The sequence below is a fragment of the Schistocerca piceifrons genome, chromosome 1 (assembly GCF_021461385.2).
Source record: "Schistocerca piceifrons isolate TAMUIC-IGC-003096 chromosome 1, iqSchPice1.1, whole genome shotgun sequence".
Lineage (NCBI taxonomy): Eukaryota > Metazoa > Arthropoda > Insecta > Orthoptera > Acrididae > Schistocerca > Schistocerca piceifrons.
The window spans coordinates 1,142,808,931-1,142,828,375 of record NC_060138.1 but is presented as its reverse complement, the minus strand read 5'-3'; the positions used below and the strand labels follow the sequence as shown (position 1 = coordinate 1,142,828,375).

Sequence of the window (19,445 nt, the reverse complement as noted above, 5' to 3'; positions counted from 1 at the left end):
GACGTACCTCGGCCGTCCAGGCTGTCGCGGATGCTGGAGACGGCATCGCGCACCTGCTGCTCCGAGGTGACGTCCAGTGGCAGGACGCGCAGCCTGGAGGAGCACTGCTGGACCAGCTGCTTGGCTCCAGGGCCCTCCGGGAAGAGGCAGCCCGCCACCACGGGCACTCCCAGCGCGTCCAGCCGCCGAGCCAGGCCCGCGCCGAACCCGGAGTCGCAGCCTGGAAATGTGGCCACCGTGTCTCAACGAAATCCAGCCTTCTCCTACCTACCCAACTGACGTCCTTGGTCAGCGTCGGTGGTGCAACAATTAAATAACGAGATTATGGCTAGAAACGTAATACATTACTGGTCATTAAAATTGCTACATTAAGAAGAAATGCAGATGATAAATGGGTATTCATTGGGCAACTGTATTATACTAGAATTGACATGTGATTACAATTTGGGTGTATAGATCCTGAGAAATCAGTACCCAGAACAACCACCTCTGCCCGTAATAACGGCCTTGAAACGCCTGGGCCTTGAGTCAAACAGAGCTTGGATGCGGTGTACAGCACCAACACGATACAGCTTCAACACGATACCACAGTTCATCAAGAGTAGTGACTGGCGTATTGTCACGAGCCAGTTGCTCGGCCACCATTGACCAGACGTTTTCAAGTGGTGAGAGATCTGGAGAATCTGCTGGCCAGGGCAGCAGTCGAACATTTTCTGTATCCAGAAAGGCCCGTACAGGACCTGCAACATGCGGTCGTGCATTATCCTGCTTAAATGTAGGGTTTCGCAGGGATCAAATGAAGGGTAGAGCCACGGGTCGTAACACATCTGAAATGTAACGTACACTGTTCAAAGTGCCGTCAGTGCCAACAAGAGGTGACCGAAACGTGTAACCAATGGCACCCCATACCATCACGCTGGATCATACCCCAGTATGGCGATGACGAATACGCGCTTCCAACGTGCGTTCACTGCGATGTCGCCAAACACGGATGCGACCATCATGATGCTGTAAACAGAACCTGGATTCATCCGAAAAAGTGACGTTCTGCCATTCGTGCACCCAGATTCGTCGTTGAGTACACCATCGCAGGCGCTCCTGTCTGTGATGCAGCGTCAAGGGTAACGGCAGCCACGGTCTCCGAGCTGATAGTCCATGCTGCTGCAAACGTCGTCGAACTGTTCGTGCAGATGGTTGTTGTCTTGCAAATGTCCCCATCTGTTGACTCAGGGATCGAGACGTGGCTGCACGATCCGTTACAGCCATGCGGATAAGATGCCTGTCATCTCGACTGCTAGTGATACGAGGCCGTTGGGACCCAGCACGGCGTTCCGTATTACCATTCTGAACCCACCGATTCCATATTCTGCTAACAGTCATTGGCTCTCGACCAACGCGAGCAGCAGTGTCGCCATACGATAAACCGCAATCGCGATAGGCTACAATGCGACCTTTATCAAAGTCCGAAACAGGATGGTACACATTTCTCCTCCTTACACGATGCATCATAACAACGTTTCACCAGGCAACGCCGGTCAACTGCTGTTTGTGTATGAGAAATCGGTTGGAAACTTTCCTCATGTCAGCACGTTGTAGGTGTCACCACCGGCGCCAACCTTGTGTGAATGCTCTGAAAAGCTAATCATTTGCATATCACAGCATCTTCTTCCTGTCGGTTAAATTTCGCGTCTGTAGCACGTCATCTTTGTGGTGTAGCAATTTTAATGGCCAGTAGTGTATTTTGCAAACAAAGTCACAACTAACAATCACTCTGTTATGTAAAATCCAGAATATTTCTTCAAGATATCTACTTCACGTTGTCGGGTGGTTGCTGCTCGTTACTGTTGGCCAGTACCAACAGATGGTGTCCACTTCTTTTATTTTATTTAACAGTGCTTGCATTCCCCCCTGTAATGTGCAGGCTGGCAGTGGACAGTTCTACACCTACTTCTGTACTCCGCAAACCACCATGTAGTGTTGTGGTATGTGGCTGAGAATATTGTCTGTATCACTGTCACGCCCTCCCCTTTCCTGTTCCACTCGGAAATGGCCTACGGGAACAATGATTGTTGGTAAGCTCCAGTGTGAGCCTGAGTCCCTCTAATTTAAATTCTTGGTCTGTTCGCGAGGTATAAGTAGAAGGAAGCATTATATTGGTTGACTCGTCCAGAAACGTATGCTCCAAGAATCGTAGTCCCCATTGAGGCGATAAGATACGTGATGTGGCTAACGGTATTACACAAAAGCGCCAGGGATTGGTGGACTGCATATAAAAAGAGTTGAGGCGACTTTACTAGTTCACACTGGGACGACAACAATACGTCACCGACTCTTATCTGTGTCGTAGCAACAGTGAATGCTGGTTGCTCCACAAATTAAAGTAACGAACCGCTATTTTCCCATCCTATGTCCAAATCGCGATATAGTCATACAAACTGTCAATAGATGTCCGTACGATCGTGTTCTGCACGCAAGATGGCATTCCGGTCAACGGACAACCACGCCAACGATGACATCAGGGCACCTATCAAGCGGGGTAGTGTTTTCAGGGTAGTCCCACATCCACAGTCGCTTTGTGCACAGTCACAGACGGTGCAGTATGGCGCAGAGAAGACGCCTACCAGACTCTCTGCGGTGGAGGACCATAGGTAGAATGAAAGCAGGACGGTCGCAAACTGATGTAGCCCCATGGATTAATGTGAATCGTTCTGTTGTTTTTCGGATGAGGTGACAGTTTATAGATACCGGAACTGTACCCTGGAGAGCAGGACAGAGCCGACCACGTGTGACGTCAGAAAGTTTGGATCGTTATTTGGCTGTAGGGGCACGAGAGTACCGCCTTGGTACTGCACTGCAACTGGCATCTGGCCTCGCAGCATCCCCTGGACGTGTTGTATCGAAGCAAACGATTTACAGAAGACCTCAGAAGACTTCAACAGAGAGGCCTTCATTGTTGGAAACCTGCTGTCTGTTTACCTCTGGCGTGTCTTCACAGAAGGGAACGTCGAGAGTGGAGCCGTCAACATACCACATGGATGGTCGAGCAGTGGACCAATGTCACTTTCACAGGTGAGACCCGATTTGATCTGGAAAGGTACTCTTGACGGATTCGCATCTGGAACACGATTTCTGGACTGAAACACTGTGGAAAGAGACCTATCTCGAGTAGGATCCTGATCCGTGCGTGGCTCGTGTTCCCGCCATCATCTATTTTAGATCTTGTTTTTACGTACTTCCATCTCATTACGTTAATTTAAATTACTACTGTCACTGAGTTGCTGCTTTGCCTATTCGTGACCGGCGCTAGCAGCGCGTATCGATATACCCCCTCGTAGTATCTTTGCTCGACTGCTATTACTTCCCGGTCGTTGTCTGTCGTAAGGGAGTTCGGGTCGCGTCGCTAGTTCGGCCTGCCAGTCAGTTGGAATGCGTCTGGAGCGCAGTCCGGACCTGCCAGTCAGGGAGTAGCAATGCGGCACTAGTGCAATCGGGTTGGAGCAGCAATGAGGTCTTCGTCGACGTGGATCGCCCGACCATTGCCGCCACACATCACTTTAGCCGGGCCACGGTCTTCGTTGATCGTCGGTCGGTTGTCCTACCGGAAGACGCGTCTTCGCTCGCCGATCGTTAATGAGTCGGCTGTGTGTGTGTGTGTTTGTGTGTGTGTGTGTATGTGTGTGCATCGACTCCCAGTTTATCTTCATGCGTGCTTAGTTACTGTTGGGTATCGTTCAGGTCTTCGTGCAGTGTTTGTCAGGTTGTGTGTGTAGTTGGCGTTATTTCCACTGACCACTATTTTAGGTGTTGTCGGCATTCTGAGGGGAGTCGGTCAGTTACTGCGGACCAGGGAAGTTATCTCCGTTCGGTGCAGTCGGCTGGGTCCGCTGGCGGTCCCTGCACGGTGTCGCAGCGTGTGTGTAGCTGTCCGATCACTTCGAGCTTCGTGGTTCACCGACTCAGGACGTCAAAGCTGAGTAGTAGTTTCAACTACCCAAGCCACGTCCATTCATGTTCACTGTTGGGGACGTTTTCCTGTGAGCAATACCGAGTGTTTCTATAGCTGAAATTTAGCCGCCATGCGGTGCAATTAACTATCTTGGTTGACTACAATTTGAGTACAAAAATGGTTCAAATGGCTCTAAGCACTATGGAACTTAACATCTGAGGTCATCAGTCCCCTAGACATAGATCTGCGTAAACCTAACTAACCTAAGGACATCACACACATCCATGCCCGAGGCAGGATTCGAACCTGCGAACATAACAGCCGTGTGGTTCCTAACTGAAGCGCCTAGAACCACTCGGCCCCCGTGGCCGGCAATTTGAGTACACCAGCGGAATTTTCTGCCTTGTGGCCGTTAGTGTTCTAGTCACCTGCCCTGGCCACTGACGTAAATTCAGGAATTATTCCTTTTGGGTGAATTTAACTATATCACTGTATTTCAAATTAAAGTGTACCAGCGGAATTTTATGGCTTGTGGCCGTTAGTGTTCCGGTTACCTGCCCTGGGCACTAATGTAATTTCAGGCAGCGTCCTTTCCTCACCTATTGTCGCTGTCCAACATGGCGTGTAGTTTTGACAGCTAATATATATTTGATTATGGCTTATCACGTTCGTAACATTTTCTGTTTGAGTTCTCATGTACTGATTGGTGGCAAGCAAGTCGTTGTGTCGGTCGGTCCGTGGCTGTCCCCTGGTTAGGTTCCGACGGATCGAGTGTAGTTGGGCTCACCACCTGTCTCATGTAAGTGAACGACGGCAGACCGACCTCCCTGGAGGCTTATGAGTGCCATTTTCTTTTTTCTTTCCACCGGTGATTAAATGTCTGTTTATAAAGTATCATAGCCAATTATTTAAAGATTCTTGTTTTTACTGGACTTTATGTATTTTTGAATTTTGGAAAATCAATTGTGGGCCTTAAGCTGCTTAAAACCTTATTCTTGAAATTCCCCTTTAAGCAAATACATTGCGGCCTTCCGCCTTAAGAGATTATGGTAATATATTTTAAAATTTGCAAATTTAATTGTGGCCCTCAGCCGCTTGTATTGCACCTTGCATGTATTTGTTCTATCTACTTTTGCCTTGAGGCTTTCCAGCCTAGCTTTGATACCATATATCTTTTAATTATTTTATTTGTTATTTTTACTGCATTTTTATTTGTTGATTTTTAAGATTTCCTGTTTGAAGGCCTTCAGCCGTGAAATAATTGCCTTTTTGAAACTCGTAGTTCTAAACGTACGGCTATGTGCCGTTCTGGTATAAAGGCGTTATTAAATTACAATAAATTACAATTTCGAGTGAACCTGACCGACACCTTATTTGGCCCTTTCCACAATCCTAATCATCTGTTCTGCCCTGCGGGTTTAGCGGGCGTCTCAGATCGCTAATGCTGTAGGGAGGGATAATGTTGACCAGTCGAACACCTCTTCATGAAATTGTCCGTGCGAATCATCAACATTTAACTGCTGTCAGGTTCGGTGAGGAGGTATCGGGATCTCATGCTCGGAAGCGGAAGGTATTGCACGTATGGCGTGGCTTGCTCGCTCTCCCGATTTAAAACACGTAGAGCATGTCTGGGATGCACTAGGGAGACGGTCTGCATCACGTCAAAATCCACCAATTACTTTCCAAGGCGTGTGAGCAGCTCTGCAGCGAGAATGGAAGTTATTGGCTCAACATGAGTTCGATATCATTTACAGCATGTCCCGTCGTTGTCAGGCCTGTATTGGTCACAGAGCTGGTCACACACGATACGTAACACATTAACCAGTTGTCAGAATGTGCGTACAAACCCGTACAGCTGCCAAAAAACCGAAGAACATTTTTGTCTACCGTTAAGCATGTTGCAGTTGATTACGTTGTATATTCTTTACATTGTTTTTACTTTACTACCACCTGTTTATTCTGTTTGTGGCAAAATAAACGCAACTTTGCAAAATTTCCGTTTGTTGCTTTAATTTTGGATACCAGTGTATGTAGGAGGGAGCGTTGTATTGGTTGGATTTTCCAGAAACGTACGCTCTGGGAATTTTAAGATGCAGTTCCCATTGAGGCGATACGTTACGCGATACGGTACGTAATATGACTAACGATATGACGCAAAAGCGATCTGAGTTGGTGGAGTACATGGAAAAACAGTTGAAGCGACTTAACTAGTTCAGACTGGGATGACAGCAATACGTCGCCAACATTTATCTGTGTTGTAGCGCCCGCTACGACAGCTTATGCTGGGTGCTCCACGCAATTATGTCGTACGATATGAATTTCGAAGCCGTAAAATGTGTCTCGAAAAAAGTGTTCTTTACCTAAACGAAGCAAAGCTACATCCTTCTCTTTACTTTTTCCTCATTAAAGCTGTTTCTTTTTTCGTGAAAAATTAGAAACCACGGTTTTCAGATTCGCGTATGCTCTCTGCTGTGCAGTCGTTCTCATTCGATTCTAACGGAGCTGTTCCGTCATCTTTTCGCTACTGTCCATAGTTGTTGTAGTACCTGACAAACTGGTAAACTACATGGCATATTTTGGAAGGTTGCAGTGAAGAATGCACTCGCTGACCAGTTTACATCTGGTGGATTTTAGGACATATATCACTGTCTACGAAATACAGTTAACATGTCGAAATGTTTTTTAATGGTGGAAGGAGAACGATACCTCTTTCCATTTCCAAGAAAATTTGTGAGATAGATTTGAGGGTGCATGACAAGGGTGGTCGCTATGTGTGATTCGCGAGGCTATTGCCGCTTGTTATGTAGTCTGTGGAGATGCCTCGTTTTTCCTTTTATCGTACGGTGCCGATACCAGATGAAGCTGGAAATATGAAGCTTACTGGAATGAAAAGACACTGGAAGCCATCAGCTATGATGGTGACTCGATGTTTTTTTTTTCAGTCTATGCTCCTTGATTTCAGGAAACTTTGTGACAAGCGAGATCTGAAACCTAAATGTCTGCTACTTCTGAATGAGCAGCTGGACGAACCCAAGGAAGTCGGGAGTTTTCTTATCATCATAGGCTTCTTCTGTTTCTTCAAAAACATTGCCCTCTCATATGCAGTGTTCACCATCCACTACTGATCTCACTTCAAGTCAAGCAACGTTTCTTCCGAGTAGTCCTCAAACTGAACCTTATGCTACGTTGCGAAATGGAACAGTTGTAGAAATACTATCGCAGATTTCTTTATTTCTAAACATTATTCATACGTGTATAACATGGAATAAAGTACCATTCTAGGTTGTCTTACAAAATATAAACTTCTCATGGTAAAATTTTTGATGTCATTTATAGACTTTCACCAGATTACCTTATTGTAATGATTAGCCTCTCACAAGAGAAACTCTCCATTGCACCCCCTCAGATTTAGCAGCAAGTTGGCCCTTTTGATGGCCCGTCAAACACTGAACACAGATCAAACATGAAAACAGGAAGAAGTGTACTGAACTGTGGAAAAGAGAAGAAAAATAGAAACAATGGACGTTAGAAATTTAATACGTGCGATGGCGAGCAGTAGTAGCGAGAGACTCTGGTCGCAGTCATGCGGGCACGGTGTTAGGCTGCTACGGGGAAGGTCTGGCTTCAAATCTCTCTCGTGCCTAACATTTTTTTCACAAACTTCAGAACTGTCCGTCCGGTCATTGACGTGTCTGTTCGCTGTGTTCAAATTTGTGTCTGTATCGTGGCGTAATGTCCGTTTGCAACAGCGACGTGTAACGATGGGACCTACAGACGTACATACCTCCTATTTTTTCTACACAGGTACCACATGTTATGGCTCTTGCCTTCCGTTTTATAAGTTTTGACTCTTGAATTGCACCGTTGTAATTTAGTTTACACTTTGTTCTTTCCATTTGTGGGAGCGGTCTATGCGGCGTCTCGCATGTTCTCACTATTCATCATACGAGGGTGAGTCAAATGAAAACCTTAAATATTTTTTTAAATATTATTTATTGTGCAGAAGTGGTACAAAGCTGCATCACTTTTCAACATAATCTACCCCCGCTCAATGCAAGTCCTCCAGAGCCTTAGAAAAAAATTCTTTTGTTAGTCCGCGCAACCACTCATGCACCGCGTGGCGTACCTCTTCATCAGAACATAGCTTCTTTCCTCCCATTGCGTTTTTGAGTGGTGCAAACATATGGAAATCACTTGGGGCGAGGTTTGGGTTGCTCGCTCCCTTCGTTTCCGGTTGGTGGAAGTGAAACCAGGTTTCGTCCCCAGTAATGATTCTTGCAAGGAAGCCATCACCTTCTCGTTCAAAGCGCCGAAGTAGTTCTTCACAAGCATCAACATGTCGTTCTCTCATTTCAGGAGTCAGCTGCGATCGCACCACTCTTGCAGACACTTTGTGAAACTAGAGCACATCATGCACAATGTGGTGGGCTGACCCATGGCTAATCAGTGAACATGCTGCAATGTCATTCAGTGTCAGTCGGCGATTTTCCTTCACTATGGCTTCAACTGCTGCAGTGTTCTGTGGAGTCACAACTCGTTGTGCCTGACCTGGACGAGGAGCATCTTCCACTGACCTCACACCATTTGGGAACTTCCTACTCCATTCGTAGACTTGCAGCTGTGACAAACATGCATCACCGTACTGAACCTTCATTCGTCGATGAATTTCAATAGGTTTCACACCTGCAATATGCAAAAACCGAATAACAGAATGCTGTTCTTCCCTGGTGCAAGTCGCAAGTGGGGCGGCCTTCTTTATACAGATACTGCGACGGTATGTGTGCATCTGCACTATGCTGCCACCTACAGGCCATTCTGCACGCTGTTTGTAGCACGCTTACCAACTTACAGGATAACGGCGCTAAATTTCGATTTGTTATTACAAATTTAAGGTTTTCATTTGACTCACCCTCGTAGAATATGAGTCATCTAGTAAGAATATGTTACTGTCGCAAGTAAATGTGATGAATTGTGAGCGCAGGCGAGATGCTGCATAGGCCTCTCACGGAAATGAAAACAATAAATAAACGGGTGTGAACTTTTTTACAACGGTGGAATTCAAAACTAGTAAAACGGAACGCAAGAGCGACAACATGTGGTAACAGTGTAGAAGAAATAGGAGGTATTTACGTCTGGAGGTCCCTTCGTTACACACTGCTGCTGCAAACGGATATTACGCCACGACACAGACACTCAGATTCAAATACAGGGAACAGGCACGTCAATGGCGGGACGGACAGTTTACAATTTAGTGAAAAAAATGTTAAGCAGGAGGGAAATCTGAATCCCGATCTTCCCCTTCCAAGCCTAATACCTTGACCACAGGACCACGACCCGAGTATGGTTTAATGTCACTCGATATTGCACATATTACATTTGTAACCTTCATTGTTTCTATTTTTCTTCTTTTTTCCACAGTTTAGTACACCTTCTTCCTGTTTTCATTTTTGATCTGTGTTCAGTGTTTGACGGGCCATCAAAAGGGCCAACTTACTGCTAAAACTGAGGGGATGCGATGGGGAGTTTCCCGCAACGAAAACAGCAAGTCGAAAATTCTTGTCCTGTTTTGTCACAGTAGCTGATAATAGGTCCTTCAAAAGTGAAAACTGTCTGGACTCATTCTGTAAAATTTATGAATTTATATTCGTGTTGAGAGGCCCCACACGAAACACAAAACGAACTATGTTTAGTATTTATAACGTTTTATGGGTGCATCCAGTACTTCCTCAGGATTCTTCTAATATATCTGTCTGGCGCCTGCCTTACCTGTGATTAGTTTTATGTGGTTGTTTCACATTAAATCGCTCTGTATACATACCTTCAGACATTTAAAGGATGTGATCGTTCTGGAAACTTGTAGTCATATAATAATGGTTCTTCCTGCATATTTATGCTTAAAATCCTCCATTACTTATATAGGGGGCCAACTGCGAATACCTACCGAGCGAAGTGGCGCTGTGGTTAGCACACTGGACTCACGTTCGGGAGGACGACGGTTCAATCCCGCGTCCGGCCATCCTGATTTAGGTTTCCCGTGATTTCCCTAAATCGCTCCAGGCAAATGCCGCGATGGTTCCTGTGAAAGGGTACGGCCGACTTCCTTCCACGTCCCTCCCTAATCCGATGAGACCGATGACCTCGCTGTCTGGTCTCCCCCCCCCCCCCCCCCCCAAAAAAAAGATAAATGCGAATACCTGCATCAAGCCTCAACGTTTTGCAGGTCTTCCTGCATTTTACCACATTTTTCAACAGTATGATTTTTCTGTATACAATAGCATCATCCGCAAAAAGCCTCATGGAACTTCGAAGTTTTGCTCTAGGTTATTTATATATGTTGTGAGAAGTACCGTTCATGTACACCTATAGTTATTTTTTCGTTTTAAGATTTCTCTCCGCTGAGAATGATACGTTGTGTTTTATTTGTTACGAAATAATTCATACAATCACGCAGCTGGTCTAATATTCTGTACGATCATATTTTGTTCATTAGACAGCAGCGTGGAACTATATCAAACGCCTCCTCGAAATCAAGTGACACGGCATCAACCTAGACGCCGTTATCTGCAACTTTCTGTACCTTACGGAGGAACAGAGCGAGCTGGATTTCACATGATCTTTGTTTGAAAAAGTACATGTTGGTTCCTGGTGAGGAGACTTTCGGTTTTCACCGAGCGCGGTTGCCCAGTGGTCAGCACAATGGACTCGCATTCGGGATGACGACGGTTCAAACCCGCTTCTGGCCATCCTGATTTAGGTATTGCGTGATTTACCTAAGTCGCTTCAGACAAATTCCGGGATGGTTCGTTTGAAAGCGTACAGCCGATTTCCTTCCCCATCCTTCCATAATCCGATGGGATCGATGACCTCGCTGTTTGTTCCCCTTCCCCGAAACAACGAACCGCTTTCCAGAAATGTCATTTTAATATTCCCACCAGTGGATATCGAGTAGGATGCAAGTGAGTTGGCGTGGATGTCACGAAGGAATAGGACAGAACGCTGGTATGGAGGGCACATGCGAAGTGTGGCACGGGCAAAGCCGCTGATCCAGGCGTTTGTTTACCTGTCAGTGGCGATAGTGCTGATCCGTCAGTTCTTACATTAATTTCAACTCCTTCGGACCTTGCTTTCGCCTCGTGCCGTGCTCTGTTTCTGCATGCTAGTGTGACTCGTTCGCACTGAATGCTTTTCTTTTTACCTCCGCACTCGTCTCTATGCGGAATCCGCACTATTTGCCCCCCCCCCCCCCCCCCCGTCGATAGGTTCACACCTCAATTTACGAGGGTTGTTTTTTAAGTAAGGGCCGTTTTTATTTTTAAAAAAAGATACAAATACTTTTGTAAAAAAACTTTTATTTTCTGATTCTACACACTTTTACCTATTTTTCTACATAGTTGCCTTGTTTATTTAAGCACTTGTCATACCGTACAACTAAGTTTTTAATTCCCTATTCAAAGAATTCTCCCGCCTGCTCCGACAGCCAAGAATTCACGGCCGCTTTCACTTCATCGTCGTCACTGAAGCGCTGCCCGCTAAGATGGTGTTTCAGGTACCGGAAAAGGTGAAAATCGCTAGGAGCAAGGTCGGGGCTGTATGGTGCATGGTCCAAAACTGCCCAGCCAAAAGAATCAAATCCCGAGTCTTTTGAGAGGTGTGAGGCCTAGCGTTATCGTGCAGGAGCAAAACTACTTTTGTCAGTATGCCGCGCCTTTTGTTTTGAATTGCTCTGCGGAGCTTCTTTAGAGTTGCACAGTAGGCATCTGAGATGATTGTAGTTCCTCGAGGCATAAAGTCCACTAGCAAAACACCGCGCCGGTCCCAGAACACAGTTGCCATAATCTTGTGCTTTGACAGCGTCTGTTTGGCTTTGACCTTGACGGGTGAGGTTGTGTGTCGCCATTCCATCGATTGTCGCTTGCTTTCGGGAGTGATATGGGATACCCACGTTTCATCTCCAGTGACAATTTGACTCAACATGTCATCCCCTTCTTCCTCGTAACGAATCAAAAAGTCCAATGAAGTGGCAAATCTCTTCCCTTTGTGGTCCTCTGTGAGGAGTCTGGGTACCCACCGAGAACACAGTTTCTTAAAGTTTAGGTTTTCAGACACAATTTTGTACAAAACCGATCTTGAAACTTGTGGAAATTCCAAAGAATGAGTGGAAATTGTGAATCTTCTGTCCTCACGAATCTTCGTTTCGACTGCAGCCACCAAATCATCAGTGATCACAGGGGGCCGGCCTGAGCGTTCTTCGTCATGGACGTTTTGACCGCCATTTTTAAACTCTCTAACCCATTGACGCACTTTACCTTCACTCATTGCATTCAAGCCATAAACTTCTGTTAACTGACGATGAATTTCTGCAGCTGATAGGCTTCTCGCGGTCAAAAAACGCGTCACTGACCGTATCTCACACGCGGCGGGCGATTCAATAATCGTAAACATTATAAAGTAGCACAGCGACGCGCACACGTCAGCTACAGAGCTGCAACTTGCATCAGTGTGAACGGGAAGGATGCCGGCAAGTGGCGCGGTGGCTTGTTGCGGCGTCCGCGCGAACTACGGGACTATACGCGCGAACGGCCCTTACTTAAAAAACAACCCTCGTAGTTCCCTCTTGCGGGTTTCAAGCCATGTCGGCTCAATTAGTTACCTTTTATGTCGATAGTGACGGTTCGCAGCGTTGTCACTCCTTGTGCAGATATAAAAGTCGTGAGGTTGACGTTCTTACGCGTGTGACGCTTTTTTTATAGTGGACCCGGAATTTTTTCAATGGTGGCAGGAGTAGCAATAAAAGATGTAGATGCAGGAACTAACCAAGCAGTTCTTACACTGCTCTGATGGGCAGGCACCGGCGGACAAGCATACCTCCCCCCCCCCCCCCCCGCCCCCCCCCCCCCCGTCCTTCCCGATGCGCGTTTCGCCGACTTCCGACTTCAATGACTCTACGCAAACGCGTGAGAATTACCTGTGCCAGTTTCTGCTGCACTAATGGGCAAGGCGTATCGTCAGTCAAGCTGATAAGGCTGCCTTGTTAATGTTCAGCAGTGTAGGATTATACGAAATCATGCAGAATTTGAAGCCCTCTACCAACGGCGAGAAACTTAACTTCGTAAGTTGTTCAAGCAGTATTTTAGTGATCAGACCCATTTGGTGGCGGCACGGTTACAGTTTAACCAGCACCATAGGTGTCTTGGGAAGTCGCATGCGCCTGGATCACCCACCTGCGAGGTCTCTTATGCTTGTGTCGGTTTGAGTGTTCCCATTGTACCACCTCGTATTCGCATCCGCCAATTAAGGACATGTTCGTCTGGCTAACACCCGACCCAGATGTTCGAACTAGGTCACTGACCATGCCCGACTCTTCTTCAGCAGTGTTGCTTGAGCCGTGGCGCCATATTTTACTTCGGTTGGGTCTTGTCTGGCGCCACTGGCTCGAGTTTGCTATTGATATGCTATTTATTCAGTAAGCATCTTTGGTCGAAGTCGGAGGATGGGTTGGCTTTGTGGTGTCTCGGAGTGGGAAGACAGTAGGTCTGAGACAGTGGAGTTGCACGGTTAGAGCCGAGTTGTTTATGGCATTGGGTTTCTTATGTGAGATCTGAGTTGGGCCGTTTGAGCCAAGTTGGTCTTCGAAAGCCACATCCGTCCAACACAGGAAATTGGCTGTTGGAGGAGTGGTGTGTGGGGCGTGTCGGTCAGTTGGTGAGGTCTGCCTTCGTCGCTTCAGCCAGCTAGTGCGGGCCCCCAGCTGTGCAAAGGGGCAACTCTGTGGCCTTCCGATCGTTGGTTAGTGACACCGCAGTTCATTGGGTTGTATGGACTGCCGCTTCACGTTGATCGCAGCCTGGTTCATCTGCTTCACCCTGGACCGATCTGCCGGATACGCCATTCGACCGTTTGTTTAAAAATTACCATCTCAAGGCGCCTCTTCCACCCATGGAGCGGCGGCACCTTACACAAGGTGAGTATTAAGTGTGGCTTCGTTTGACTACAGTAGCCTGAAAAGAGTAACCTTGTAGGCATGTTGCCTTAAGATTTAAATTGCAAATTTCACCTGAACTTTTACGTCGTTGGTCCTCTTCTTATTATTATTCTTAAAAGTATATTTATTTTAAAATGTGGCCTTAAGATTCAAATTGCGATATTAATTTCTTCGATTTTAAGTTAAATTGTAACTTATCAGTAAATTGTTATTTGCATGCAATAATAACCATTTGTTTTCTGGCCCCACTCCTTCCCGTTTTCCTTAATTCCAGAGTGACCAGTTCAGCTAAGATTGTGGAATCACTTGGATGTAAGACAGCAGCAAGAGACGAACTTTCCGAGAACTGGAAGGTGGCGAAGTCGGATGTGCGTGGTAAAGAGCTCCCGGTGACACATAGTGTGAGCCAAGAGGCCTTGCCTTGCGCTGAGTCGCCGTGTGTTGCCAGTGTTGACGATTCAAGTTCAGTGACGTCACGGCACTGCCCATCTTCGCCCGCGTCGGGCGCGGTGGGCTCACATGAATCGAAGTGCCGTAATCCCCGCTCCAAATGTTTTTCCAGGTTCTCTGTGTCTCTTCACTTCTACGTCCGCAGCTCGTGCTCTAGTGACTAGCGTTGCTGTGTCTGGATCACGGGCCCCCGTGTTTGATTTCCTGCCAGGTTGGGGGTTTTCTCTGCCCAGGGACTGGGTGTTTGTGATGCCCTCGTCATTTCATCATCATCATCATCATTCGTGACGTGGTTAGATTAGATCGTGAAAAAATTGGACTGCTTAAAAATTGGGGCTTTGTACGGGCGCTGATGATCGCACAGTTGAGCACCCCACAAATGAAACATCACATCGCACCTCCGCTTCTACACCTGTTTCTGCTCAGTGGGCAGTCAGGCGGTCCTGCCCCAATTCTGATCTGGTGCATGTTCAACAGGACTGCCCGCATGTGTTCGATACGCCGCAGGGTACGCCCTTTGGCAACAGTTTGTGAAAGTCAGGAAGCCACAGGATTGTTTTCGGAGGCTCCAGTATTTTGACGTCATAAGTGTTATCTAAATTTTGTCGCCCTCAGCTATATTCCCTTCGTCATGCGCGACAAGATCAAGGCCGAGTTAAGGCGTTGGCAGGGTCTCGGTGTCGTTTTTTTCCTATTTCATCGGCAATGGGCAATGGGTAGTTCGGAAACCAGATTTTAAACAGACGGTCAACACGCAATGTGTTATGGATTCGTATCCAGTTCTGTGGCCGGAGAAGTTATTTGGGGCCAGTATTTTTCAGGCATCGACTTGCGCCATGCATACCTGCAGACGCCAATGGACGCAGCTTCTCGGAATTTCTTGGTGCTCAGTACCACCTCTCCTATTATACTTTCATTATGGATCTTCGTCTGTGTCAGAAAATTTATCAATGATACTTGGAGCAGTTGATTCTTGAGATTTCCTGTTGCGGAAACTACCTCACTGACATCTCTACATGAGACGAGCATTTACGACATCTGGAGGTGGCCTTTCAAATGTGCATTTTTAGGACATGTGCACAGCGATGATGATCTCGTCCCTACGAACGAGCACAGCACAGACATTGTCAACTTACTGGCGCCCAAGAATCTGAATGAGCTTCTTTTTGGACGAGATTTCTTATGCAGCCCTCTTAACTTAACTTCACCGAAAGGCCATCATGTTCGTCTGGTTTGATCACAGTCAATGGGTCTTACAGTCCATCAAGCAGTGTTTGTGGTTGACCTCCTGTTTGGCTTTCTTTACACTGGTTGGACCGCCAATGTATCCCAGTATAGTACTGGTGCAATTTTGTTCCATTGGAACTGGGAAGTCCACTGCTTATGTATCAAAGATTCTTTCTGTAGTGCAACGTAACTATTTGCATTTTCAGTGTTAAAGTATTTGACATTAACTTGTGAGGAGCAAAGTTCTTACTCATCACTGAACACAATACTCATCACTGACCACAAGCCCTTGGTGGCCTTTGTCAGCTCTCACTCTAAGACACTGGGACAGACTACTAACTGGTTGTACAAAGGGCTTCCTCCTCAGTAATCATAGTTCATTACCGGTCTACAACCCAGCCTGTAAATTCGGACGCACTGTGGCAGCTGCTGGTTGCTCTCAGTCCAGAGTTCGATCGACAGAAGGTTCTAATCTTTGCTTTGGGCGATGCCTTGCTGGGTTTTCCTCTGATGGCATTGGAGGTTGCTGCCGCCATGGCCAATGAACCACTTTTCTGCATAATCTTTTCAGCAGTCCAGACAGGAGGTCCCAGGTGCATCCCACCCTATGCACCTTCAGTGTGACGACCATGTTTTCGGCTGAAAGATCAGCTCAACTGAGTCCAGGCGTCTTCATGATTGACACAGAAGAGCAAAGTTGTCGTCTCTCCAGTCTCACTCCTCACACACCGTCGTTGCTGCATGTGCTTTGGCATTGCATCGTGCCTACTAGCTGCTAATTATCACAGTACTGATCTCCTTCAGCGGCCTGTACACAGAAGAAGGCTGCGCAACTAAGTCAGATTTCCCATTGGCCAGTTCTGGAGCACACTTGGAACTGGGTACACGTCGACTTTGCAGGCCCCTTTTTGGGTGGCATGTGGCTGCTGGTGACTGAAGTGTAAGCAAATTTCTGTGCATGCACAATGGTATCCAGCATCTGACTACCACCGTTGGAGTGATTCGCGCAAATCATCACTGAATATGCGTGTAAATAGGTACACAAAGAAAGGTAGGAAGATATTTCTGCTTAGAAAAAGCGATAAGAAACAGATTTCAGATTACCGTAGCGGTAGACAGTAAAAATTCATCTAAAGTGCTGTCAATTTTGAAAATCAATGGACAGATGTAAAGAGTATTGTACAATATGCTATAAACAGATATCAGCTGAGCAAAGGTATGATGGATGAGAAATGCCCAAATCGTTCAAAGTTTCAGCCGCTGACTGACCCATCATTCAAATACAACATTGCATCTGTGACTCCGGTTTCTAGGGTTCTGAGACCCACAACTACCGTTTTAGGCAAGCGTTACTACACACAGTTATTGAAACTTTCTTCAGGATGTTTCCTTCAGTTTAGAAATCGAGTTGAACTTACGAGGGCTTAAGTCAGGGGAGTGCAGTAGGTGGTATAGCACTTAGCAGTCCCATCAGTCAACCAAATCAGTAACAGATTGCACTGTACGTGCTTGAGCATTGTCCTGCAAAATGATGGTCAGGTCCTGCAGAAAGTGTCATCACTTCTGTCTCTATGCTGTTCATTTTTGGAACATAACCTACGACCAGCTTAGAGACAGAACTGCTGACACTTTCTTCAGGATCTGTCAATCATTTTGCAGGACAATGTTCAAGCACGTACAGTGCAAGCTGTTACTGATTTGGTTGACTGATGGGGCTGCTAAGTGCTATACCACCTTCTGCGCTCCCCTGACTTAAGCCCTAATAAGTTCAACTCGATTTCTAAACTGAAGGAAACCCTTCATGGCATTCGCTTCAGAACTGCTACAAATTCGTCGGGCAATAGACCGCGCCGCTCGAACTATCAACACAACTGGCACTGCTAAGAGCATCCTACGACTTCCTCATCACTGGCAACGGGCTATACACAATGCTGGTGACTGCTTTGAAGGTCAGTAAAACTTTGAAACACGTATCTATTTTGTACGAGCTGTAAATAAATAGTTGCCACTACTAAAGTTCCAACGAAATTAGTCAAGCAGAGAGGTGTAGCAAAGGCTATTCACGTGCGCTTAGCCAGCTTAGTACGGTTTGCGGACAGCGCCAGCATCGAAATGCTGGAATCAAAATTAAGTCGACTGACTCGGATTCAGACTAATTTTGAGTCGTCTCAAACACGGCTGGAAACTGAAGACGAATCAGCAGATCATAGAAAAGACAGGGCAGAATTGGAGGATTCGTGGGATTTAGTTGAAACCACTGTCAAGGGTTCAATGAAGAGGTACACCCAGCTTTCGAAGTCTTTGGACTTGAATCTGTCAGGCAGTGTCAGCTCTTTGAAACTACCCGCTATTAACTTGCCAAATTTTGAAGGCGACTACCTTAAGTGGTCATCTTACAGGGATACAGTTTTGAGTCACATTATGAATAACAATTCAGTTGATGACGTTCAAAAACTTCATTACCTTAATTCGTCTTTGCGAGGTGAAGCATATACCTGCCACAGTAGGAAACATATCGATAGCCTGGGGACTTATTACGCAGAGGTATAATAACCCAAAAATAATTGCAGCCAGACATGCTAAGCCTTTGTTGGCCTTATCTACGGTCGGCCATGGCGCAACGAGCGATTATAGGCAACTAATTAATCACGTATGTAGCCATCTGAAGGCCTTAGAAGCTCTCAGACCTGATGTTCCACTTCATGAAGTTATTCTTTCAGAAGAAATTCTGTCATGAGTGGGAGGTAAAGATGTCTGCGTCGACATTCACCACATTAAATCAACTGACAGATTTTTTGAAAACAAAATGTCAGGCCCTTGACCTGACCAGGTTCAGGGATAGCACCTCAAAGGATCCCCAAGGAAATGCCAATAATTCAAATCAAATGAGACATGTGAAAAGGGCTCATCTGGTTAATGCTGATGCTGAGGGGTCATGTAATTTCTGTAGTGAACCTCATGCTATCACCAAATGTAAGGGGTTTCAATCACTAAATGTCGGTGAGTGGCGGGCATGTGTGACAAAAAATAAGCTTTGTTTTTTTGTGCATCCACTCTGGTCATTTCTCGTTTAAATGCAAGATTTCTCCTTGTAAGACCTGTAAGGGGAGGCACAACATACTTCTCCACGAGCCTGCTGATCCGAGGAATGAGCAGAATACTGAATCAGCCCATCAAGCTACGGATGGGAAAACAAACATCCATTGTAATGTTTTGTTGGCAACAGCTGTTGTCGACATTAAGGATAGCATGGGTAGACAGCAGGTTTGCAGAGTTCTGCTAGATAGTCCGAGTCAGCTATCCTATATATCTAAGGGCGTGGCAGAGAAATGAAAACTGAAACGAAGTAAACATTCGTTTCCTGTGAAAGGCATAAACAATGCCTTTGCAGCCTCAGTGTCTTATACCTGTAATGTTGAACTGTAGTCTATGCTCAGCGACTTTCATGTTAGAACCACTTGGGCTATCGTAGACAATATCACCAGTGATCTACCAGCGAGCAAGATAGACACAAGGTCCTGGAATGTCCCATGTAATCTTCCACTCGCTGATCCAGAATTCAACAAGGCTGTCACAGTAGATTTAATACTTGGTGCTGAGGTTTTCTTTAATGTTATTTGTAAGGAAAGGCTGAAGTCACCCTTCACTGACCGAAACAAAATTTGGCTGGATTTTGTCCAGTAGGATGCCTTCAGCCGCATGCAATATGCTTCGTTCTACAGTGCACTCGTTCTTTGTTAGAGGTGACAATTTAGATGCCAAACTGCAAAGGTTTTGGGAGTTAAAGGAACTGTCTACGAAAACGATGAGTAAGCAGGATGAAATATGTGAGGCTCACCT

At 46.2% G+C, this 19,445-nt stretch overlaps 1 protein-coding gene across 2 annotated transcripts in view; it reads right to left on the bottom strand.

Annotated features, from left to right (window-relative positions):
* Nucleotides 1–19,445, bottom strand: part of LOC124780881 (short-chain dehydrogenase/reductase family 9C member 7-like) — a 172,440-nt gene that overhangs the window by 106,235 nt on the left and 46,760 nt on the right. For both annotated transcript variants that reach the window (XM_047253812.1, XM_047253813.1), the window contains exon 3: nt 8–220. In XM_047253812.1, coding sequence (XP_047109768.1) covers nt 8–220 — 213 coding nt within the window. The remainder of the gene's footprint in view (nt 1–7; nt 221–19,445) is intronic.